The following is a 25,602-nucleotide window of genomic DNA, read 5'->3' on the forward strand; positions in this document are numbered from 1 at the left end:
GATGGTGGACCTGATTTTTAAGGATGTGGTGCTTCCACCTCTTCTCGAGAGGGAAGGAACAGTAGCTCCGAGATGAGCCCCTCCCCTCCCAATTGTCTGTCTACCTAGAGATCTGGTAATCCTCTCCGTCTGTCTACGAGAGCCCCTGGCCACACATTTCATTTGACCGAAGTAAAGTATCTGTACATATCCAGCTTATCTACTCAGCCACCCTTCAGCTGCACACACACACACACACACACACACACACACACACACTTGCTCACTCGCTGCTGCAGCATTGGGCAAGAAGAAAGTATCTGCTGCTTGGAGATCACTTTGAAAATCTGCTGTAACTCCCACAATCCTGCTCTCGCAACCGCCCACACCGCAGATGTGCAAACTTGCGTGTGCAGACACACACACACACACACACACACACACACACACACGCACGCATAGTCACGCGCATAGTCACGCACACCTCCCACATCAAGGCAAGCAGCGGTGTCTGTTTGGCATAATGACGCGAAATCAGCCGTGATGCTCCAGAGGCTCCGATTCTTTCAGTTCTCAGGTGTTTCCCCCCAGCTAGAGAGGAAGGAGGAAGCGCGCGCCGTCTCCTGCCGTTGACTCAGCTGTAATTGGGATTAGCATAAGCATATGTGCCTCAGCCTCGGAGCCGAGCTGCGAGGCTTCCAGCCAGGGAGACTTCCTCTATCGCGGGGCTGCATCTGTCTGCTGGAATCGGCCTGCCCCTGCCTGGCTATTGTTGTAAATGCGTCTCTCACCTGGCAGCTGTCTGCAGGCACAGGGCCCATCTGTCACCTGGACCACTGTTGAATTCACCTCCCTAAAAGCAGTGTCCATTATTCACTGGAGATGGGGCCCATTGGCAGGCTGTATGGCAGAAATCACGGGGAGCTGCCTCCTGCCCTGTGTGACCTCTCATTGGCCAGCGCAGCAGCAGTTGGAATCGTAGGGACTGAAGTGGATATTGATCTGGACAACGAGGAGTACCTCTATCTTTATTTAGTCAGCGGGGGACGAGAGGAGATATGGCTGCTGATTAGGTTAACCGTAAGCTCACAGATTATTATTTGTTGTGTGTGTGTGTGTGTGTGTGTGTGTGTGTGTGTGTATACTGAAGATGTAGAGTAGAGGTCAAGCGCTTTGTGTGCACACGAGTAGGTTTGTGTGCACCCGTCTGGACATCGGTGCATACATGTGACATATCTTACCTCTACTTGACCCTTGGGACTCTCTTAATGTAAAAAAGGGATCATTTGAGCAAATGGACAACCCCATTAGATTGTAAAGGCGATTGGTGTTACTTTTATCACACCTTCCATCAACGCTTGTGGGAAAGACTCTTTTCCCGTCCACCGTGTCAACCTGCTGTCCAATGTTCAGACAAATTGACAAAACAATCTGCAATGGAATGGACGAAGGCAAATGCCAGAGGTGGTTATCACTGTGACTTTACTCGTCACTTGGAGACACGACAATGTTTTACCATGAATATCGCAAATGGTCTTTTTGGTCATAGATCAAGAAGAGACCCAGGTATAAAAAAATGCCCCAAAATGTACTGTGGGGGTGAGGGGTGGGGGGGGGGCTTCCAGTCCAGTCCAGTCCAGTCCTCTGGAAACTGTAAAACTGGTGAGTTTGGTGCAACATTCAAATTTGACGGCCTGTGACGTGTAAGGGGAATATACTCGATGCCAAAAAAAAAAACCTTCTTAATATTACAATTGCTCACGAACCAACTTTCCTTCTCATTACACCAACAGAAATGCAACAGTGTGGCTCCCCCGTCAAAGCACAGATTATCTGTCAAAGTAATTTCCTCTCTGCAATCAAGCATGCAGATTGTCAACAGGATGATGTCGTGTAATTGCGTAGCAACATCGTCGCCGCTTCTTTTCTGAGAAGATGCGATTCGCTATCCATAAAAACTATCTGAGGAAAACCAGAAACTTTGTTTACTCGAAGCCAAGCTGCGCTTACAGTTTGTCTTTTTTTATTTTAAGGGACACAATGCACGGTTACTTTGAACTTAATCCTGCTTTCTTTTGCTTCTTGCTTCTCTTTTGTCTCTAGATGTGACGTTTGCTGCCAAAGGGTACTTTGATGCTCTGGTCAGGATGGGGGAGCTGGCTAGTGAAAGTCAAGGATCCAAAGATTTAGGTAAGTGACTGACATTCAAACCTCATGACCTGGTTTTTTTTTTTTTAATCAACGTTTTCCTCTTTTCTTTCTTTTTGTTGGAGCAACATCAGTACATACACACACACACATGCACGCGCACACACACACAGCTTACTGGCAGGGGAAGCTAATTTGCATTCAGAGAGACGTGTGTGTGTGTGTGGGTCGATACAGGAGTAATTTTTTATTTATCTTTTTGTTATGTTGTCTCAATTTCTTTAGTTCTAAAGCTGTTTGTTGTTTTCTGGAGGAAACAACATGTTACCGTGAGTGAGCTGTGTAGCTGAACATCATTTATTTACAACCGTGTATATAGACGGTAGTTGAGATTATTTTTGGAAAAGCCTTTTTCTATTTTTCTGGTTCACAGTTTGTATTGATCCTGTGGGGGGGGGAATGGTATGCGGAAATCAGATGTTGGACATCTTGCACTTCATGTGATGTGTGTACGTCATGTCAATTAGGTGTGCCTTCCTGTCTCTGTGTGTGTGTATGTGTGTGTGTATGTGTGTGTGTGTGTGTGTGTGTGTTCTAGTTAAAAACATAGAGGTCAATTGCCAACCAACACCTGGTCCTCTCATAGTGAATTGTTTCCTTGGTGATCGGTGTCTCTGAGTCGGTGTATCCGCTGTCACCGGCCCGTGGGAAATCACCTCCCGTTTGAAGAGGATCCCTTTGCACTGATTGGGCTTTCTGACAGCTTGATCTGCGTGTGCGTAGCTGTTGATTTGACGGGGCCTTTGTTGCAGTGGAGCTGAGATCTAGTTTTGGTTTCCCTCAGCCCAGCCGACGGGGACTGACATGAAAGTGCTCACGGGATGTTTTATTCAGCGAGCGGCTCTCTCTCTCTCTCTCTCTCTCTCTCTCTCTCTCTCTCTCTCTCTCTCACACCCTCTATCCCTCTATCTCCGCGAGGTTTTCCATTGATACAGCAGCGGTATCCTTGTGTTGAACCGAGCCTCACTTACAGCAGCGGGCTTTTCCAAGCCCGACATCCTCAGCTGAACTTGTCGAAATGGAGAACAAGCGTGTACGTGATCTGACTGACGGACGATCTAACCTCTTCTCACTGTGGCTCTAACGGCAAGGGGTTAGGGAGTAGGTCAGAAACTATGACGCGTGTGTTGGAACTCCTGTGCGCGCTGGTCGACTCGCCCTCGTTGCTGCACATATTGCCGTGGCAATTTCGGAAATTGTGCGGGTGGAAATGTATCAAAATATATCTTTTGTCACAAGTTTTGTCCGAGGGAACTATAAATGGATCCGAGGATCGGCAAGGGACTGGATATTTGAAATGACTCGTCCTCTCTGTCCTTACTGTTTTCCTGTTTTTTGTTTTCCTTCTCTGTGTTTGACTGAACTGTGCAGTTGTCAGGTTGCGGTGTAGCAAATATATATATATATATATATATATATATATATATATATATATATATATATATATATATATATATATATATATATATATATATATATATATACATATACGAGCCCCTGTTGTTCGTTGTCGGTCTCCAGTACGCTGCAACAGCTACACCCGGCGCTCTGCTGCACGCCACTGTGGTTGCTCGAGGGGGAGGACATTTTTATTTTTCCAGCCATCTACTCTCGAGTCCCCGCCCTAAGGTCGCCGCCGGTGCCGTGACCTCTTGCAGGGATGAGTCCCAAAGCTCCGAGTTTCCTGTTCGACCGGCGCTCGAGCACAGAAATAGCCACAGATTTGAAGGAAAAGATTGCGCTGGAGGTTTTTAAGTTTGACAGCGCAAAAAATAATAATACAGAAGTGAAATATTGGTTGAAGATGGCGATCTTAATTCAAGTCAAGAATGATATTCTTAAATGTGTCTAATTGAATTTCATATTTGCCTAATCTTGTATGCGAGGTGTTAAAATGCAACGGGCTTTAATCGTTTCTCTTCCCTATTGTAACGTTGTCTTTATAGATAATTGAACCTGCTTCTAATGTGTGTATTCATGCAGGCTTAAAAAAACAACAACACTGAGGGGATATTAAGGCTCGGAGAGAAGTGTATTTGTGGTCTTAGGTGTGATTGGTTAATTTTAACTCTACTCGGGCTCTGTCGTCCAGATTTGAAACTGTTGCCCACGGTAACTGATTAGAGACGGCCGTGAGTGTGAACTCGGGCTTTAAAGCGCCGTGCTTGATATCCGTGTGACCTCATGAACACGACATCAATGATTGTCCACGTTCAGATCAGTCACGTGATCAGCTGGCGTCATGTTAACGTTGTTGAGTTATTGAATAAAAAAAAAAAAAATATTAAGTAGCTGCTTTATGTCTTTCTGTGCATGTTCACACCTTCACAGGCATGCATGAGTTTGAGCTTTTGTTGCACCTGTTTAAAGCCCATTAATTCGATAGAGGCTCTGTAAGAGACGGCCTGCAAATGGTCCCACCTACACACCTAAGAGTCGGCAGCTGCTCTCCATCTCTTCCGCCCGCCCTCCCTTTTCTTCCTCCATTCTTTTCACACACATACACACGCGTGTAAAAGTATGCTTTAAGCCGGGACTTCATTTACTTTGTGAAATAATGCCCGCTGCTGCTGTTTTTATTTTATTATCAACGAATTAACATGCGCTCTACTCTGGCTTGAAAGTCTTACTTCATTCCTCTTAGAAGTCATTATGTTCGCACATTAATCCGCCCTTGTGTGTAAGTACTGTATGTACATGCATATTATACTTGCATGGTTGTGTGCATATATACGTCTTGTCATTTCTATGTGTTTATACAGTAAGAGTGCTCTTTTAATCCACTTGTGTATATCTCTGCCTAAAGAGACAGTGTCTCTCTCTCTCTCTCTCTCTCTCTCACCAGCCCCACTCCTCCCACACACTCCCTCCCACATATCCTCCTCTGGTTGGGCTAATCATCGCCTGTCACTTTCCCACCCACACACACACACACACACACACACATGCATGCACGTGCACACGCACACATTTGCCCTCCCTCCCTCTCTCTCTCTCTTTTCCGTCTCTCCCTCTGTTTCTGCCATCCTTCTCCTCCCTTTATTCCCCTTCATGAGAAAGTAGAAAGCTCTTACTTCAGTGACATCTGTGGCTCCGCAACCCTTTTTGGGAAACGCAGGAAATGTAGCGTTTGGGTCGCTGACAATATTCACGACAATCTTCTCCGACCAGCTCTGCTCTCCACTGTTTATATTCCTGAACTTTCCACACCACCCACAGCTAAATAGTCCCGACATTCCTAGTATCCTTTTATCTTTGTTGACTGCCAGCCACCTTTGACCCGTTTACAAAAAGCTATCAAATGGCTGTCCGTTGAATGCATTGTAGAGATTACTTCTTCTGCCTTTGCAAAACTCCGAAATGTTCCTACTTTTTTTTTTTTTTTTTTTTTTTCAAAATACAAAGTTCTTCTTCAGACGACTTCTCAAATCATTTGGTTGCCTGTTTATGAATTAGAAGAACAAGAGTCCTGACCGCGTGTTTTCAGTAACACCACCCAGAGTACAATGGCCTCCTTTTTTTTTTTAAAGGGGTCATATCTTGGAAAAACTCTTTAATTGCTCGTGCACATACATTTGGGTATCTGGAGTTGCCTATACCGACCCCAAAAACTGTAAAGAAAAGAAAGCCAGTAAAGAAAAGTTTTATTCTGGGGTTTTATTCTGTTTTTGTACATCAAAACTGTTAGTTTATGAAACCCATTTGTATGTGTGTTTTACATTCTGTTTCACAGACGTGTATTTCATTGTTGCTATGGCTTTCCTTCATCCTATCCTCTGGTTAACGTTTAAAAATAAACCGGCTCTTGGGCCATTTGGCTGATTAGTCGGTTCTCAAGAACCTGAAAGGAATGTGAAGTGCTTACAGTTCAGCCTCCCAGCCCGAGGAAATCAAATATCTTTCTCCCCGCTTATCAAAAGCTATAACCTTGCTAATTGCCATGTTTAAATAACACACATGATTCAGCACAAAGACGTGTCTTTGGGGAAATTACATGCATTAGAGAAATAAATGGGGTCACTTTGTAGTCAACCAATGGATTGCTTTGGTAGGTTGATGATGGGGAGAGGGCCCCACAAAAAAAAAAAAAAAAGAAGCACCTCATAGCCCTCCCAGTAATAATTACTTGCTGGATGAAGAAGGTTCACAGAGGGACAAACTGATGCAGCAGAGTTGTCTTTTTTTAGGTTTATGGATCTGGTAAACACACATTTCTGCTGCAAAATGGGAGATCTATAAAAGGCGAAGTGATCCGTCGATGTTAAGAGAAGAGGTTAGCGGCCGGCGGGCGAAGAGTTAACTCTGACATGCTGAATTTGAATAAGCACCCACAAGTACACATACTGTATACACACGGCTCAATTTCACTCTCTCGCTCTCTCTGTTTCTCTCTGTCTTCATTATGGCCTACCTCTCTCTCTCTCTCTCTCTCTCTCTCTCTCTCTCTCTCTCTCTCTCTCTGTGTTTCCCTATGTCTCTCTGTCTTCATTATGGCCTACCTCTCTCTCTCTCTGTGTTTCCCTATGTCTCTCTGTCTTCATTATGGCCTACCTCTCTCTCTCTCTCTGTGTGTTTCCCTATGTCTCTCTGTCTTCATTATGGCCTACCTCTCTCTCTCTCTCTGTGTGTTTCCCTATGTCTCTCTGTCTTCATTATGGCCTACCTCTCTCTCTCTCTGTGTTTCCCTATGTCTCTCTGTCTTCATTATGGCCTACCTCTCTCTCTCTCTCTCTCTCTCTCTCTCTCTCTCTCTCTCTCTGTGTGTGTTTCCCTATGTCTCTCTGTCTTCATTATGGCCTACCTCTCTCTCTCTCTGTGTTTCCCTATGTCTCTCTGTCTTCATTATGGCCTACCTCTCTCTCTCTCTCTGTGTGTTTCCCTATGTCTCTCTGTCTTCATTATGGCCTACCTCTCTCTCTCTCTCTGTGTGTTTCCCTATGTCTCTCTGTCTTCATTATGGCCTACCTCTCTCTCTCTCTGTGTTTCCCTATGTCTCTCTGTCTTCATTATGGCCTACCTCTCTCTCTCTCTCTCTCTCTCTCTGTGTGTGTTTCCCTATGTCTCTCTGTCTTCATTATGGCCTACCTCTCTCTCTCTCTGTGTTTCCCTATGTCTCTCTGTCTTCATTATGGCCTACCTCTCTCTCTCTCTCTCTCTCTCTCTCTCTCTCTCTCTCTCTCTCTCTCTCTGTGTGTTTCCCTATGTCTCTCTGTCTTCATTATGGCCTACCTCTCTCTCTCTCTGTGTTTCCCTATGTCTCTCTGTCTTCATTATGGCCTACCTCTCTCTCTCTCTCTGTGTGTTTCCCTATGTCTCTCTGTCTTCATTATGGCCTACCTCTCTCTCTCTCTCTGTGTGTTTCCCTATGTCTCTCTGTCTTCATTATGGCCTACCTCTCTCTCTCTCTGTGTTTCCCTATGTCTCTCTGTCTTCATTATGGCCTACCTCTCTCTCTCTCTCTCTCTCTCTCTCTCTCTCTCTCTCTGTGTGTGTTTCCCTATGTCTCTCTGTCTTCATTATGGCCTACCTCTCTCTCTCTCTGTGTTTCCCTATGTCTCTCTGTCTTCATTATGGCCTACCTCTCTCTCTCTCTCTGTGTGTTTCCCTATGTCTCTCTGTCTTCATTATGGCCTACCTCTCTCTCTCTCTCTGTGTGTTTCCCTATGTCTCTCTGTCTTCATTATGGCCTACCTCTCTCTCTCTCTGTGTTTCCCTATGTCTCTCTGTCTTCATTATGGCCTACCTCTCTCTCTCTCTCTGTGTTTCCCTATGTCTCTCTGTCTTCATTATGGCCTACCTCTCTCTCTCTCTCTGTGTGTTTCCCTATGTCTCTCTGTCTTCATTATGGCCTACCTCTCTCTCTCTCTGTGTTTCCCTATGTCTCTCTGTCTTCATTATGGCCTACCTCTCTCTCTCTCTCTGTGTGTTTCCCTATGTCTCTCTGTCTTCATTATGGCCTACCTCTCTCTCTCTCTCTGTGTGTTTCCCTATGTCTCTCTGTCTTCATTATGGCCTACCTCTCTCTCTCTCTGTGTTTCCCTATGTCTCTCTGTCTTCATTATGGCCTACCTCTCTCTCTCTCTCTTTGTGTTTCCCTATGTCTCTCTGTCTTCATTATGGCCTACCATTCTCTCTCTCTCTGTGTGTTTCCCTATGTCTCTCTGTCTTCATTATGGCCTACCTCTCTCTCTCTCTGTGTTTCCCTATGTCTCTCTGTCTTCATTATGGCCTACCTCTCTCTCTCTCTCTCTCTCTCTCTCTCTCTCTCTCTCTCTCTCTCTCTCTCTCTGTGTGTTTCCCTATGTCTCTCTGTCTTCATTATGGCCTACCTCTCTCTCTCTCTGTGTTTCCCTATGTCTCTCTGTCTTCATTATGGCCTACCTCTCTCTCTCTCTCTGTGTGTTTCCCTATGTCTCTCTGTCTTCATTATGGCCTACCTCTCTCTCTCTCTCTGTGTGTTTCCCTATGTCTCTCTGTCTTCATTATGGCCTACCTCTCTCTCTCTCTGTGTTTCCCTATGTCTCTCTGTCTTCATTATGGCCTACCTCTCTCTCTCTCTCTCTCTCTCTCTCTCTCTCTCTCTCTCTGTGTGTGTTTCCCTATGTCTCTCTGTCTTCATTATGGCCTACCTCTCTCTCTCTCTGTGTTTCCCTATGTCTCTCTGTCTTCATTATGGCCTACCTCTCTCTCTCTCTCTGTGTGTTTCCCTATGTCTCTCTGTCTTCATTATGGCCTACCTCTCTCTCTCTCTCTGTGTGTTTCCCTATGTCTCTCTGTCTTCATTATGGCCTACCTCTCTCTCTCTCTGTGTTTCCCTATGTCTCTCTGTCTTCATTATGGCCTACCTCTCTCTCTCTCTGTGTTTCCCTATGTCTCTCTGTCTTCATTATGGCCTACCTCTCTCTCTCTCTCTTTGTGTTTCCCTATGTCTCTCTGTCTTCATTATGGCCTACCTCTCTCTCTCTCTGTGTTTCCCTATGTCTCTCTGTCTTCATTATGGCCTACCTCTCTCTCTCTCTCTGTGTGTTTCCCTATGTCTCTCTGTCTTCATTATGGCCTACCTCTCTCTCTCTCTGTGTTTCCCTATGTCTCTCTGTCTTCATTATGGCCTACCTCTCTCTCTCTCTGTGTGTTTCCCTATGTCTCTCTGTCTTCATTATGGCCTACCGCTCCCCCCCCCCACCAGCACCTGTCCCTGTTTAAATGAGAGCAGAGGAGCTCTTTTCTTAGCCCTGTCCCAACATCCCAGGGGTGCCTGCCTTCTCCTGCTCTATTTCTGAGATATACGCACTGCATGATGGGAAGCCAGTGGCCCCCACGCTCTCCATCTACACTCATTCACGTTGCCCTTCATTTGTTCGTGGAAGCGCCATGTACTGAGGTAGATGCAGCTGGAATGGACGTGGACCAACTTGCACAGACATCTCTCTCTCTCTCTCTCTCTCTCTCTCTCTCTCTCTCTCTCTCTCTCTCTCTCCCTGTTTCCTGTTCACATCTTCTCGCACTCCAGTAGACACTTGTGAGAATGATGGATCATTTACATATTGTGCTAATTACACTGGCAATAAATGCATGTGCGCATGGACCCAAACTCAACTTGAACTCTTGTAATTAGTAGGTAGGAGCGGCAAGTCTTATTTATTCTTTTTTTTTTTTTTTTTTGAATACTCCAATGTTGGCGTCCGTTTTAGTCATTTAAAAAAAAAAAAAAATAAAAAAAAAAAAATGTGTTGCAATAATAATGACTGCCATTGTTTCCTCTCACCGGTGCGGCAGTCGGGCTTGAATACACTCTGTGTTTGGAAAAGCCTTTTCGACCCGTGTTGTTTTCTTTTAGGGCGTTTAACATGCTAGATCAAATAACATCCACTCGGAGTCACTGGCGTTGCCACTCCTTGAATCTCCATACCTCAACAGGTAGACGCACGATTGCTGTTTCTCAAGCGTGAACGGCTCTGCTTGCACGGCTTTTAGAGGAAAAGCGCGGCATCATGTAAGCTTTAAAAACGAGTTCACGTCGGTTCCTCTTCTGTTACATTGAGGCTATCGCTGCTTTCTCAAAGGAATTCTCCCCATCACTACACTTTTGCCCTCAAACAAAATGTCTTTTCTCTTTTTATGTCGAGCTTTCTCTTCGCTTTGAACTTCGCATTTATATTCTCGGATGACTTTGTCAAAGAAAAAACGAAACCGATCTTTTAATGGATTCCACACCCACCCACAAACGCACACAGCATAATCTGTATGTCAGAGCAACTCTTCCAGATTTTGATCTGCCATCTTTTTTTTGTGTCTCCTATTATTTTAGCCAACTTATTTCTACCTCCTTTGTCGCCATACGTTTGTCCTGAGTTTGTCAAATCAATCCAAGTCCTTTTTTTTTTTATTCCTCTCTTATGATTTCAGCAACACGTAGAAGCAGATATGATGTTTATTGTGCTGCAGTGATCAAATTTTTTTAAACACATATAGGTTTATATTTAATATCGCACAAGTCAGGTTTTGTCATGGAGATATTTGCATGGAGTGGTTACCCCTGAGCCCAATGACCCAGCATTATGGTTCAGGAACCAGCCTGCCAGAGATGCTGTGGACCAATCATCAACTCTGTAGAAGCTAAAAGGCAGCAGGTTAAGATATATCAGCTATGCAGCTATTGCGTAATAAGGGAGCAGGAAATCAAGAATTATAGAGTTGACACGTTGTAAGATGTTGTTTTTATGTTTGCTTCAGTCCTGCTCCACTTCTGTATCAGCTATTGAGAATGTCACCTTATTTGTTTTCTGTCCCTACTCACAGTAGTTGGGTATTGTAACTTATTGTGAAATACTAAGGTAAAACACCTAATTTCTGTTAAAACAACTTCAAATTCATAAACTACATTTCCCATATCAGGCTTTGCCTACTCAAGGTATGTAGTTGTTTGAATTGTTTGAAAACTATGATGCTATACTCCTTCGTCTGAGCGTACAGGCATAAATCTGCCCCTTCATGTTTCAGATTTTTGCGGTTATAAGATGCGTTGCGTGGTCTCGGCTGGTAGAACATGCGGCTTAAAAAGAGGCCAGGATTTTGGCTCACTGACACCAGATGGTTTGGATTTGCTACATACAGTCTTGCAATGCACGGCAATCTACCTGAGACCTTCTTAAAATACATGCAAAGACTACTGGCACTAGCACTCTGGCCCACTTCTCTTTGACCGGTCTTGCATGTCTGCTGTTAAGCCTTCATTATGGCCTAAATGCATGACACCATTGCTGGACAAAGTTATATTGGGTTAGTAGGTTGAACAGATGTGATGGCGGAGCTTCTAATTTTAGTAACGCGGCATATATGCTGTGTATCAATAGTTTTCTCTTGTGAGAGGATATGTGCATGAGCAAAGTGGGGAAGAAGTTCATTATTTACGTCTGGCACGCTATCCGCTTCCACACAATACTTGCCACTTCTTTGTTTCCCTTATGACTTGGCATGCTAGGTAAGCAGATATTAGCATCACTGTATTGTTTAGACACACACACACACACATACTGTACACAGACTATGCAGGTGGGATCACTCCACTTTCCTCCCCAGGGAAGTGGAGATGCTGATGGGATGATAGCTGATAGTACGGGTGGAGATCTTTTGAACAGTGTTTTGTAACACTTTGCAGCCGCTGCACCTCATCTTGCAACTTCTCCCATGGCAACGACCCCAGCATTATCCTGCTTCCATGACAACCCGTAGTGAATCCGACTTGACCTTCACCAGTGATTCAGTTTATCTCTGTCCACCTCCATTCTCCTTCCTCCCTCCATCTCTGTCTCTCTTGTTCTCTCTGTTCAACATTGCTAACTTCCACTTTTTTTTTTCCTGTTCTTCATAATTGTTCTGCTCCATAGCCCACATTCTGTTTTTTTTTTTCTCCTTGTTTTTCTCTACCCGCGTGGGTGTATCATCGCTTCTGTTACACAAGCAGTCGATGCATCTACACACGCTCTGATGTCATACTTCAGGGGACAGGCGGTTCATATGCATGAGTCGATGCTTCCTTCTGTAACTCGGTAGTTTAGGCTAGCGGGCATGTTGCCGCCTGTCGCTGAGCTGCAGCTGAATGTGCCGATCAACCTGAGCTCACCTCCCCACAGAGGAACCATTGTTTCCTCTCCACCGGGGACACGGGCAGGGTCGACGCCAGCTGGGAAGAATTGATACAGTAGTGGGGAGTCTCTGAGCGTTTACTTGCTGGCGTTTTTTTGCGGTTGTTTTTATCTGTGTGTCGGAATGTTTATACTGTGCGCGTTCATGAGCGTGTCACTGTGGCTATCGACCTGTCGGTCATGTCGCTCCTGGCTGGTATGCGGATATCCTCACACTATCCTTTACACTTGGTCTCGTAGGTCGTGTCACGCCTGCCAGATAATGTCTGCACGAAAAAAAAACCAATAATGTCGCAGAGCACATTCAGATTTTTCCACATTGTGCCTCCTTTATTGGGTCTTCATTGAATTATCCGCCGTTAACGTCCCCTGAAGGTTGCAGTCCAATCATCTTGTGTTGTCGTGTGATATGATATCAAAGTTGCCATGGTAACTGTTTGCATCTCCAACGTGAGAGTACTTTTTTTTTTTTCTTTCTTCTTCTTGCTTTTCTATGCTGTGGCATCGTACCCAGTAATGAAACTGCAGATGACAAGAGGAGATCTCTCGCAGATTCATTCATTCTTTACCTTTCTGGCATCTTGCAGACACCCTGTGTCCTGCAGTTTACATTGTGTGTGTGTGTGTGTCTGTGTCTGTGTGTGCAGAGCGAGACGGACCGAATGCGACACAGGGTTGGCTGCTCATTTGTTAATTGATCCAGCTAGTTGAAGCCACCAACAGAATGCCAGGGTTTCTAAGCCTGAAGATCAGGGATGAGTATCTGTAAGCTGCTTAGCAGGCCTGCTGGGAACCGACTGGATGCTTTCCTTCTCTGCTCCTGTGGGGCGTAGATATCAGTAGGTTGCACAGTGGGAAGAAGGCCTGGCTCACTTGGGGTACATACGGGAGCTGTGGGACCAGAAGCTTCTGTGCACAGAAGCGAGCACGTATTTAAAATAGAAAACTCTTTTTTTTTCTTTTTTTTTTAAACACTATTGATTTTCGGGACACACACATTACATGTTTCTGCATGATGAACAGGTCAACAAGATGGTTGAAATGGAATTTGCTTATTAGTAGGTCATTAGTTATATCATAGTTAAAAAAAGGCCCATGATTGTGCAGAATGTTCAAAAGAATATGTTAATATCGTCTTCCAAATATATGTATATGTATATATGTATATATGTATATGTATGTATCTCATGTTATAAACCATTTATGTAAATCTAGATTGTTTTCCAGCTCTAAATATATTTCTTTGCAGAACATTGATTATGTATTGTATGTGTTGGGCCCTGCACATAGTCTAACGCTCCAACCTGCATCACTGTGTGTCTGTAGCTATCTGCATTGTGCTGTCTGTTGAGATGGAGACCACTCCAAAGCCCTTTGGTGAAGACCTTCAGCACAAGTTCTGTTTCACTTATGAAGCATTTTGTTACGGGTTGAGATGCGCTCTTACAGGTCCGCTTTCATAAGAGGACACAGCAGGGGAGTGTGAGATTGGAAAAAAAAAATAATAATAATCTGATGCGCTCTCTAAGTGTTGCACTTCAGTATGCAGCTCCTACTCAGCCACACATGTCCAGTGCTTACTTTTCAGTACACCGCATCCCTTCCTGCAGGAAGACGGCGATGCCGTAGTGTTCGACCACAGTTCAGCCGGGTCTCTGATGGCGCTCCACCTTTGCCAAAATACGATGGATATTTATAAACTGCAATTTGAAATGCTATTTCTTTGCGGATAAATGCAATTTTTTTTTATTATAAAGTATACCATAATATGACCTGTCGCAGCATTATTGATATGTTCATCGCAGACCTCTTATTGAGCTCTACTTACTTCTCATTAAATTTACACAAAATGATATAATGTTTCTTGAATAATCAATTCCCACTATTATTAATACTAGCTGATACCACAGATATTTTCCCCAGGCAATAACCCATATGTAATATGTCAGACAGAGCTAAAGCTGAGGGGCTTTGGACCTTTTGGTCATGGAAATGTATGTGTGTCTCATTTTTCTGTACATGCAGATCTCACTCTGTCTTTCCACCAGGTCTCTCTATGTATATGTGTCTTTTCGCTCAATTTAGCTCTTTTGTTTTCCTTTTCCTGACAATGCACTGCATATTCAGAAGAGGCAGCCTGTAGGTATATGAAAATGAAAAACTCTCACTAGCTGCATGACCCTCTTTATCTCGTCCCTTTTGGTCATTTCCTTTTTTGTGTGGAGACTTTAACCTTTCTTTGAGGTGTTTTTTTTATAAGTATAAAATCACAATGCCTGATGTTAAGATTAATCAAAGAAAGAAAGGCAAAATGTTTGAGCTCCACAAGACATCAGCACCTACACGCTTGAAGAACCAGAATTTTAATTTTAAGCATTTTGTCCCCCCATCCCCCCCACCCAGCCCCCCATTTTTTCGTACTTGTCATCACTTGTTATCGTTTCATTTTTCTGTTACCTCGTACCGAACAAAACCAACTTCCATCATGTTCTCCGTTGTCCCAGTAACGAGTCACGTGTCCTGTATGTTTGAGTCTCTCGTATTGCTGCATGAGCTTTGCACGTTGGGGTCTCTCTGTCTCTCTCTCTCTCTCTCTCTCTGTCTCTCTCTCTTGCGTTTCTTGTTTCCTCCTTTTTCCCCCTCTAGCTTCCTACTTTTCTCCTCTCTGTTTCTCTGCTCGAGGAATGCTTGTGCTGTTGAGTGTTGTTCACGTGTTCCCTGTCTCCCTCTCTCTCTCTGTGCAGGGGATGTGCTGTTCCAGATGGCGGAGGTCCACAGACAGATCCAAGTGCAGCTAGAGGAGATGGTTGGTATTCTAAGCTCAAAGGGTTTGTGGATTTGTGGGTCGGCACCACGCAGGCTTTGTCAGTGCAAAAGGTCTCACGGTGTAGTATTTTCCCAATCGTTGCTGTCCCCCCCCCCCCCCCCCCCCGTGGGCACTACATGGATACAGGATAATGAAATGAACATGAACCGCTACTGAATGAACGGACATGCTGAGTTCGTATAATAAATCCAGTTCTGCTAATACTGGAGGTGGCTGGAGTGCGTTAATTGAGCAAGTATGGCATTCTGGGTAATGTGCTTGAGTGATGAGTTGTCAACAGCTCGTCAATATTGAGTCCATTAGTTTGTGTTCGGCGTAGAGGAAGCCCTCGGTGATCAGCTTGTGGATGCCCTGGAGCTTGAGCCAGATGCTCTTTTATGTCTATATCTGCCGCTGTGCCGGTGCTAACTGTCCATGTGCACGTAATCCTTCCTCTTCCACATCTTGCATTAGCTCCTCAGCGTGACTCCGATCTAAGAAATCACAATCGAACACAATTCACAGTGCTCACTCTGCGAAAATGGTTTCAGCCATTAAAAGATTATACTCCCCAAGTCGGATCTTTTTTTATTTTTTATTCTAAGACGTCCAGTTTTGTCCATTTTAAACTGTATGATTTCAATGTAGCACGGCTCGTAACACGTTGCACATATTTTAAACCTATATGCACATTCGTATATTGCGGTTGTACATACTTTCAATGTAGTATTTTCATTCAGTTCATCCAAAGAGTTTTAATTGTAAACTGTTATTTACGATAAGGGTAAATGCAACTGAATGTCAGCAGAGCAAAGATTCCACATTTCTTTCCGATACGGTAGGCAGGTCAGTTTACAATCTAGTGACTAAGTATTGTGACAGATATCACTGAATCCGTGGCAGTGACAGTGATGTGCAAGCTGAGAGAGGCTTCGCAGGCCAGGACTTTGTTGATAAAACATGTATTCAGTGACTGAGTAAATGGGGATAACACATTTATTTTTAATAACTTATTTGTCTATTGCATACAAACTAATGTGGACAACGTTGTCGGTGACCTCGGTGTCCACATGCAGTCTCCATGATTTAACTTTGCCATTTAATTTGAATTAACTGTTTTTTTTTGTGCCCCCACCACCCAGTTGAAATCCTTCCACAATGAGCTGCTCTCTGAACTGGAGAAGAAGGTGGACCTGGATTCTCGTTATCTGACTGTGAGTATCTGATTGGCTCGTTCTCCCCGAAGCCCGAGGACAGCCTCCATCCAATAAGTGCCCTCCCCATATTTTATATAATTTTTTTCAGGTCCTTACGTTACGTCAAATCTGTTGAGGCCTGATTTGACCAAAGTGATAACAGTTGTGTTTTATAGCATCGGGATCAAAGTCGGTCTCTGAGCCCATTAGAGAATATGTGTGTGTGTGTTTTTAAAGAGATGATTTGAAATAACATTTCACGTCTGCTCACCCGTCAAGGGTAGACTGATTATAATAAACCCCTCCTGGAGTGAGTGTGAGTGTGTAAGCACTGTGGAGCTGGTCTCCATGAGGTATCTTTAGACTGAGTGGGTTGCAGCCTGAGTGTATAGCAGCGCTGCTTCGTTGTTGTTTTGGGGGATGGGATAATGTTGCCATTATTGTATTGTACTGTTGGAAGAACCACGTTTACGAGCTTACAGGCACTGACTCACTTACACACACTTAATATGATATTGCTCTTAAAATTAAATGGGGGTGGGGGGGGGAGGCTTGTTTGCAGGCTTCTGGCCTAACAAAGAGGGCTTATCAGTAAAATCGGACGTCGTCGTTTTGAGATCAAAGTGTTGTTGATTTATCATTTATAGTTATTTTCGATCTGTCTTCAAGTAATCTTGGACTCCATACACATCTGCCAAATTATTGTTGGCTGTCCACATTTATATGGGAAAAAGATATGGAAATGTTTCATGCTTCTTTCATTTAGTATCTACTATTTCTGTCGCGACGTATCCCTGAGGTTTTAACGTCTATTACTTTTAATGAATTTCCTCCCAGCTCTGCTGCAGTGATAATAGCAGTCATTTTGCTTCAGACGTTGTGAATTAATCATCTGAAATTTTGACTTCAAAAAGACTCGAAGGAAAGCTCGCTGTTTTCCAAGGCTTGAAGTGTGTGTGTGTGTGTGTGTGTTTGCGTGTTCCCAGTGGTACATTTTGCTTTGTTCTCCGTCTTTCTCTTTCATGCATAATGACATTCGCAGGGTTTTACAACACTGAGGTCAGAATTTGGGCATTCGGTAGACCTGACATGCAGAAAGAAATGCAAATACTGCAGATTACCAATGAAGATGCACTGCAAGAGACGAGGGTCAGATTACCAACGTTCATCCACTGTCCGCTCTGCTTCTGACCAGATAGAATCGCAGTAATAATCTGTCTGCAGTAAGTAGCCAGTGATTTGAGAGTTGTGGGTATTGGTGCTTTTCATTTGTTAATTTAAAAAGAACATTTCAGCTCAAATGAGGCAGATGCTAAAGGGACATTATCTTGTTTACCCAATTTCACCCCGCAAACTTTTCACAATGCCCAATTGTGTCTTCCCTAACCATCAATACACCGTGCGAGAGAGGAGGAGGGGGGGGGGGGGTTAAAGGTATGAATAGCAGAGCAACCCATTTTGAACAGGAGAGACTGAAATTATACATTGTTTATTGTTATTGAGCTTCAAAGACACACCGGTGCGAAAGCATCTTTTTGTCCCATTTTTTTGAAATGCTCCTGACCTGGAAAATGAATCGACGGCAGAGAAAGTCAACATGTAATTGTTGTTGAGGCTTCCAGCTCGGCTCAGACCCACAGAGCTAATACCACCCACTGCCTGTGTCACACTGCTCGTCCTCCAGTGACGACAGCGGCTCCTTTTCAGCTTCCCTTTAAGCCAAAAGGTACCTAGAGGATACCTACGTCCTCCTGTGTCTTGCAGTACTCAAATGTAGGCGTTGAACCCTCGTGCACGAGCTCTCCTCAGCCAATGTTGTCTCGCACAGAAACCGCATAAGCTTTGTCACACCAGACACGGTTACTATAGCAACAGAGCTGGTTCAGCTTGGAAACAAAGTTGTTGTTCTCAATAAATAAATAATTAAACGAGCAAATGAAATAAATCAACTCTGGTTGTAAAAGGACTAGGCCAATCGTTTTGCTACAAATCACTCATTAGGTTTGGCTTCGCCGGCTGACTCTGATTTCTTTTCTTTTTCGCCACCCTAGATAAATAGACTTTAAATGTGCCGGAGATGGGTAATCACTTACGGTGGACGTTTAGAGAGACACAATCAAGAGCGTTGTTGTTGTACAATGACAATAAACAAGGCTATGATAAAGACTCTTGTGAGTGTGCTTGTTTCTTTAGATTTAAAAAAAAAAAAAATTTAAAAAAAGCTTAAAAAACACAATCGCACACAGAAGATTGTCACACTGTAGTGAAATGAGTTTTTTTTTTTTAAGGTAAGTTAATTAGTCTAAAAAACCTTTTGTAGAAATCGGTTCACGCCGTCGTTTTTTTTTGGATTCGGGGTCCTGATGTTGTGCTCCTCTGTCTCCCCCCCCCCCCCCCCCCTTCCCCCCCACGTAGGCTGCCCTGAAGAAATACCAGATCGAACACAAGAGCAAAGGGGAAAGTCTGGAGAAGTGCCAGGCCGAGCTGAAGAAGCTGCGCAGAAAGAGCCAGGGCAGCAAGAACCCCTCCAAGTACGGGGAGAAGGAGATGCAGGTGAGCCTCAGACCGGGACGGAGACGTCTCATGACCATGGCAATGGACTGCTCAATTCTGAATGGCATTTCTTGCACTGTGGAGGGCTACTGTAAAGCACCAAAAAACAAATCTATATTAACACTCAAGCCAGTTTGTAGCCCTGCTGTACTTTTAGAAAGAGTGTGTGTCCATGTGGGTGACTGTTGGATTGGATTTGTATGAGTCTTAGTGCAAAAATAATGACTTTATTCCTCCATAAAGTGAAGAGAAATCACTAAACGGCAGGGAGGAGGCGGTGGCGACGAGGTGCCCTGAGTGGGAAGGCAAATAGTGGAGGTTTGATTATGAATTGTGTGCCCTCGCCAACATTTCAACAACATCCATACGCATGCAAGCAGGCACATAGACACGCATGTTAAAAAGATAATAAGATAAGCTAATTAATGTACTGAAGGACGCATTTACCTAAGCCACTGTGTTCCTGCACACGACTTTACAGAATTAATAAAAGCACAGCTGGTTTAAGCACCACAAAATAGCCCACTCGGTTCTCCTCTGGGTAGGATTTACCTGAAGATGAAAACTTAAAGCAGAGCTCTATTATTTACTAATATTATGACATTTTGCAATTCATAGTTGTTGTTTTTCTTGCACTGTATATAAGAAGGAGCATGTTTTGATGTTAATTTTTAATTTACAGCAGAATGCTATTTTAATAAATAAGTCAGAATGTGGACACTAAACGAAAAGTCATTATGCTGCTGATCTATGAATATGTTTTATTTTTTTTGTTGGTTAAGGCGGCGAGGTGACGTGGCACATAGTGGGCAAGCTCGTGTAACTGTTATGGTGCATATGTGAACATGCAACATGTGTATCAAAGACAATATTTTTTTGGGGGGGGGAACGGCCGACCATCCCATTTTGTCAAAATGGATATTTATCAAACTGAAGCCGTCGCATGATTCACTGGCGGAACAAAGCACTGTTTGTTTTCGGGCGTCATCATTCGTGTGATTTATTTAAAGCAACATCCGACACAGCAGCTCAAGTGAAATTAACTTTGAGTTGGAATGAACCCTCGTTGTTGGACATAACTTAATTAGCTATCCGTCATATTTTTAGTTTTCCATCGACTGACAGGGTGTTCTTCTTCCACACACACACACACACACCGTCTCTGTCTTAAACCGTAAGCCTTCACTGTGGTCATTTGTTGGTTTAGGTCCTCTTCCTGTCAAACTGAGAGAAAAACAAAAAGCCGCAGCAGGAGTTCCGACGGTTCCTTCGTAAGGATGTCACTACGAGCTGGAAGTCTGACTGCCTGGAGGGGCGCGAACAGGTCGAGGCTTGCAGGGTAATGGCTGAGCCCTTGTTTTCTCGTTGTGTGGCCGCCCGTGACCGATTATGATCAATAGCTGGACTTGAAACACGATTCTTCAAACGATTATGGCTACAGTGTTTCATAGAGTCCATTGGGTATGAAAACGTAGCTCTTTGCTACCCGTGTTGTATAATAAAGCACCTCCTCTGCCCAGAGTTTTTACAGTCTCTCACACACACACACACACACACACACACACACACACCTGCCCTTTCTTTGTCGGGCGGTGTGACCGTGCTGGTTGATCTGACTGCTCTTGTCACATTGAGCTGGTTCCACTGTGTCAGGAGTGCCATGAGGAGATGAAGTGTCAAAGCGTGGAGCAGGGCTGAGGATGGGAGCGCACTCAGTCACGAATGGCAAGTTGTTACATGTTTTTTCCGTACTGCCTCGTGGGTTGGGATACGTAAGGTCTCTGTCGGGTTAGGAGGAGCACAGTTTGACGAACAGGAACGGAGGAATATTTTAGTTTTATCCAAAATGAAAAATCTAAAGATACTAATCTCAATTTAGAGGCCGTAATATTGATCAAACCCCAGAATACAAATGTGTTTGCATTTCTTTTAGAGCCTTAAGTGCAGTGATGGTAATTTAGAGTTCATAGGGGGGGTCTGGAAGGGGCATTAGAAATAAAACGAGGAGTTTGAAGGTGCTTTGCCATGACAAAATATATCTATCAATATATACAATGTATCCTAACTGTGGTTAAACAAAAGGACTGTTCTGGCAATTTGCCCAATAGACTTTGATATGTTCCTTGTTCTAATTGGCAGTTTAGCCGGATGGTGACAACAGACAGACAAAAAGGTCAGGGGTCAGGTGAAGTGCCACAATGCCACACTCTGACCGTGTCTCCCTATGACTGCACAATTGGCCCCATCATCAGGCTCGAGACGCATAACTTCAGTTAGCGCCGAGAAAAAGGAAAATCAATCTCCTTTTTTAATCCATTTTCAGCCTGCTCCCTTCCACTGATCATATCACGTCTGTGGGCGTGTGACGGACTCGTTTGTGCCAGAGGAGGGAGGGGGGAGGGGGGGGGGGGAGAGAGCCCTGCGCTCTTTCAAGACGCGTCACAATTGCATCCGGCTTGAAAGGCTTAGACGGTGACCGACGTCGAAGATTGTTTAGTTTTAAATTGCGACGGAGATGTTTACTTTCAGGCAATATGAGGCCCTCGAGAAAAGTTGCTAAGGAAAGATCAACATTTCCTCCTCCTCCTCCTCCTCCTCCTCCTCCTCCTCCTCCTCCTCCTCCTCCTCCTCCACCACCACCGCCGCTTCTTTGTTATTTTCGCAGATGAGAGGCACAAAAGTCCTCTTTGATATCTCCTCTCTTTTCATTAAAAAGTAAAGTGTGTCTGAGCAGCAGTCTGGCAGCGGCCACAGATGGCGGCCGGATTTCATTGATTGCTCTGTCTCTCTCTCTCTCTCGCTCACGCTTTCCCATTTCTCTGTCCGTCTCTCTGTCCGTCTCTCTGTCCGTCTCTCTGTCCGTCTCTCTGTCCGTCTCTTTGTCCGTCTCTTTGTCCGTCTTTCCTCACTTCCCTGTTCTCTCCTGTCTTCAGACACGTCCACTGTGCCATCTCATCAATGGATAAAGCCCCTTGCCAAAATGCTAATCAGCTCATTATGTAGATCAGTGGAGTGGACCAAGGTAGCAGTAGAAAGGGGATTCATCGAGATAAACTCCAGTTAATAAGAGCTCAGACAGAGATATGGGGGGGGGAGTTCAGGATTAAGAATGAATGTCTCGAGATGCTTGATGAGCTCTGGGTTACTTCAGCTTGGTGTCATAAAAATTGAAAAGGGATTCTGACCTGTAATCGTGGATTCATATGGATGAGGTGGAGGAAAGGACTGCGGTGGACGTGCATGCGCAGTGGATGAACACTGGCAAACACACCCAGCTGATTCGATGCGGGTACTGCAGGTGCAGGTGCTTTACTGTTGCGCGCCCTGCGGTGTTTTACGAAACAATTCTTTTTGATTCCAAAGAGTTGCTGACGATGAAGGAACTGAAGAGCAGACCCAAGCAGCTTTTTAACTGTGCTTTTCGAACCCCCGCGGGAAAGAAAAATGAGTATCAAAGGTGTTGACTTTGTGAGTCGCTTGTGGAAGGGTGTGAAACCCTCCCCTGTTAGTGATTGTAATTACTAGAAGCTGCGTTAGTGTTCAGCGCGGCAGGCTGCATATTGTGTCAGGGTTTTCGTCCTGAATATGTCAGCGTAAGCAATGCTGATCCGCCTGCATGTAAGAATTGCCTTGACGTGTTGAGGGATTCATTTATATTCATAACCTTTTGCAAAACAAGTCATTCCAGCTATGATGTAAACTGAGGTCGCTCGGCTATAACGGTGGCCCACTGCAGGCATTGTCTTGGGTTACTTTGGTAATGGTTTGAGAATTGAGGGCCTAGTGGATTTAACGAGCCCTTTAGCTTGTTGAGGTGTTGCTCAGCCCCCTTTTGAACTGAACGCTGTGCCTGTAAAGCAACTAACTGAACCAGTTTCAAAGGACTTTAATTTGAGTTTAATGTGTACGGCAAGAACAGAATAAGGTCAGGCTGTTCTCAGGAGGAAAATGTCCCTCTCTTTGCTTGATTTGGCAACTCTGCTCTGTGGATTCGTGGAAGAGTTTAGGATTGCAAAGTGCAAAAGTAAAAATGTAAGCGCCCGTCGACGCACCTAAAGATATTCCTCCACACAAGGAATCCCAATGAACTAACTTGTTGCTTTTGGCAGTGGGGAAGTAGTGTGCTCTGGTGGTTACTAAAGGAGATACATCTGCACTGTGTGGGATCTTGCATTTAGCTGCAGGAAACAACTTTTTTTTTTGTTATCGTTCATCTTTATGAAATAAAATGTATTCCAGTGCTTTGGGAATACTTGTGTTGAGAAAGTATGACGATTCTTCTCTCTTAAGGCTAAAATACTATCCAGATACTCGAGACAGACTACCATGAAAAGCGTATTGGACTCGTGTGTCAGCAAACAAGGGAGCCATTTTTTTTTTTTTTATCATTGTAAGCATTCAATACTGACACGCCAGTATATGTGTTGGTTTACAGTTGCGTCAGAAAACCTCACCCCGTAGCATTGCTTCAGTCAATATCCCAAAGAACGGTTCAGTGTGTGTGTGTGTGTGTGTGTGTGTGTGTGTGTGTGTGTGTGTGTGTGCGTGCCCGTGTGTGTGTGTGTGTGTGCGTGCCCGTGTGTGTGCGTGCCCGTGTGTGCCCGTGTGTGTGTGTGCCCGTGTGTGTGTGTGTGTGTGTGTGTGTGTGTCCCTCTCTCCCTTTCCGGCCCTGTTACTCACTTTTGAACAATTATTAAAACGCCTGCTATTTGTTATCGTCTCGACACGTAAAATCCAGAAGTGGATTCTGTGAGCAATTCCACCTCCACGCCGTGGGATCTTCAGTCATAATTGCCTCGCCTCGGTAGCACTCAGGAGGGGAAATCTGGCCCGAGAAAGTTACTGAGTAAGGCTCTTTCCTTGCACAACTATTACCGCCACGGTGCACTTAAACCCTAATTGCTCCAGTGGAGCTCAGCGGTGATTGGCAGTAGAAGACTGTGCTGGACTGAGCAGCTCGAAGTGTGAATGGGTGTAATTGTGTGAATGTGAAGTAGGGTGTTATTTAAAAATAAATATATGAGTGCTTAGATGGCTGCTTTGACCCTTTCCCTGTCAGACCTTCTGTCCATTCGGCATAATGCTGAAGGACCTGCAGCGCACCAGTAACTAAAACTTCTTTGTCCCCGTCTCAGGTGTAAAACCTATAATGATGAGGATCAGGCGTGTGAAACGAAAAAGAAAATGTGGACATCTTTCTCATGCAAACAGCGGCATGCTGTGTTTCTTTTGTACATATTAAGCCCCCGTGTTCACGTGTGTCGTTGTGTGTTCACCACCAGTTTGTGGAGACCATCAGCAGTAAGCAGACTGAGCTGGACACCTTCATCGCCGAGGGATACAAGACGGCCTTGTCTGAGGAGCGTCGCCGGTACTGTTTCCTGGTGGACCGCCAGTGTGCCGTGGCCAAGAACAGCAGCGCCTACCACGGCAAGGTGAGTGTCACACCACGAACAATAAGAGGTTATTTTACCACCGAGGCAAGATGAGGAGAGAGGAGCTTAGAATACACGAGGATGTATTTCAGTCACGGCTAATGTTTTCAAGAAGACATCCGTTTGGTTTCACAAGTATTTCTATACGTCCATGTCTAGATGAGCAAAACATATGTAAGTTCAGTGTATTTTTTTTTTTTTAATTGAGAGTTTTCCACTCCAAACCCGCCGCCTGTCTGCTTCCAGCAGGACTGCGTGGGTGGGTTTTGATCACATTTGATTGATTGTGATGACAACACAAGCAAACAACCCCTCAACCCCTCAATCAGAACGGAAATGTTGCCGAACTCCTGATTGGTGCATAGAAATTACGTCACATTTTTCCACCCGCGCCTCGCCAGGTTAGAGTTATTGGTCTCGAAATCAAATCAAATCTTCAGTTTGAGTAGTTGAGTAATTTTTATTGACATCGCAATGGCAGGATTCAGATATTATTGCAGATATCTGCTGTTGGCCAAGCCTCAGCCTTTTGCTTATTATTATTATTATTATTATTATTATTATATCTGTATCATGCAATCACTACGTTAAATAATAAAATACATAGTATATAGACTAATTTTTCCTTGGAGCTTCCGTCGTGTTGTGTGCTTCTCTCAGCGTTTTTTCACCATTTGCAACTTTTTTTTTTTTTTATGATGTTCCTTCATTTGCTTACGTCGTGTCTATTTGCATGTGATTATTATTATTTATTTATTTTACTTTGCAGTGCGTTGTGCTCTCACTGTCACCGTAGTGTTCAGTACTTTTTGATCTCTCAACTAATGAGGAACACATTTTCTCTCGGTTTTGCGGCGCTTGTTAGGTCAATTTATAAAATATCTTCCTTTCCTGCTATTGTGTTGATTCCAGCCAGCTACTCCCCATCTGTCTTCTGGGTTTTTATTTGAAACTCGCCCGCTGTAAACCATTGTTTACAGCGGGCGAGTTATATAATTCAAAGTCGCATTAGCTTTGACCGCTCATAGGGGCCTCTTCATTTTAAATATTCATTAAGACCGTGGACAACGCCCAGCTGACAGGCATATCTGAAGCTGTGATCCATCATTGCTCCTGTTCGGTTCACGAGAGATTTTTAAATAGGAAACGGCATCAAAAAAAAAAACCAGATTGGAATCACAGCTAAGTGCAACAAACGGGACACGAGCAGCAAACTGCTTCTCACCATTTTGTTTACAGCAGTCCGTAGAGGATTGTAAAAAATACCTGCTTGTTATTTT

At 44.2% G+C, this 25,602-nt stretch overlaps 1 protein-coding gene across 1 annotated transcript in view; it reads left to right on the forward strand.

Annotated features, from left to right (window-relative positions):
* Positions 1-25,602, forward strand: part of baiap2a (BAR/IMD domain containing adaptor protein 2a) — a 49,109-nt gene that overhangs the window by 13,420 nt on the left and 10,087 nt on the right. Inside the window, exons 3-7 of the mRNA XM_034540131.1 lie at positions 2,083-2,169; positions 15,077-15,138; positions 16,281-16,352; positions 18,750-18,887; positions 24,170-24,322. Coding sequence (XP_034396022.1) covers positions 2,083-2,169; positions 15,077-15,138; positions 16,281-16,352; positions 18,750-18,887; positions 24,170-24,322 — 512 coding nt within the window. The remainder of the gene's footprint in view (positions 1-2,082; positions 2,170-15,076; positions 15,139-16,280; positions 16,353-18,749; positions 18,888-24,169; positions 24,323-25,602) is intronic.

Source organism: Cyclopterus lumpus, chromosome 8 (genome assembly GCF_009769545.1).
Source record: "Cyclopterus lumpus isolate fCycLum1 chromosome 8, fCycLum1.pri, whole genome shotgun sequence".
Taxonomy (NCBI): domain Eukaryota; kingdom Metazoa; phylum Chordata; class Actinopteri; order Perciformes; family Cyclopteridae; genus Cyclopterus; species Cyclopterus lumpus.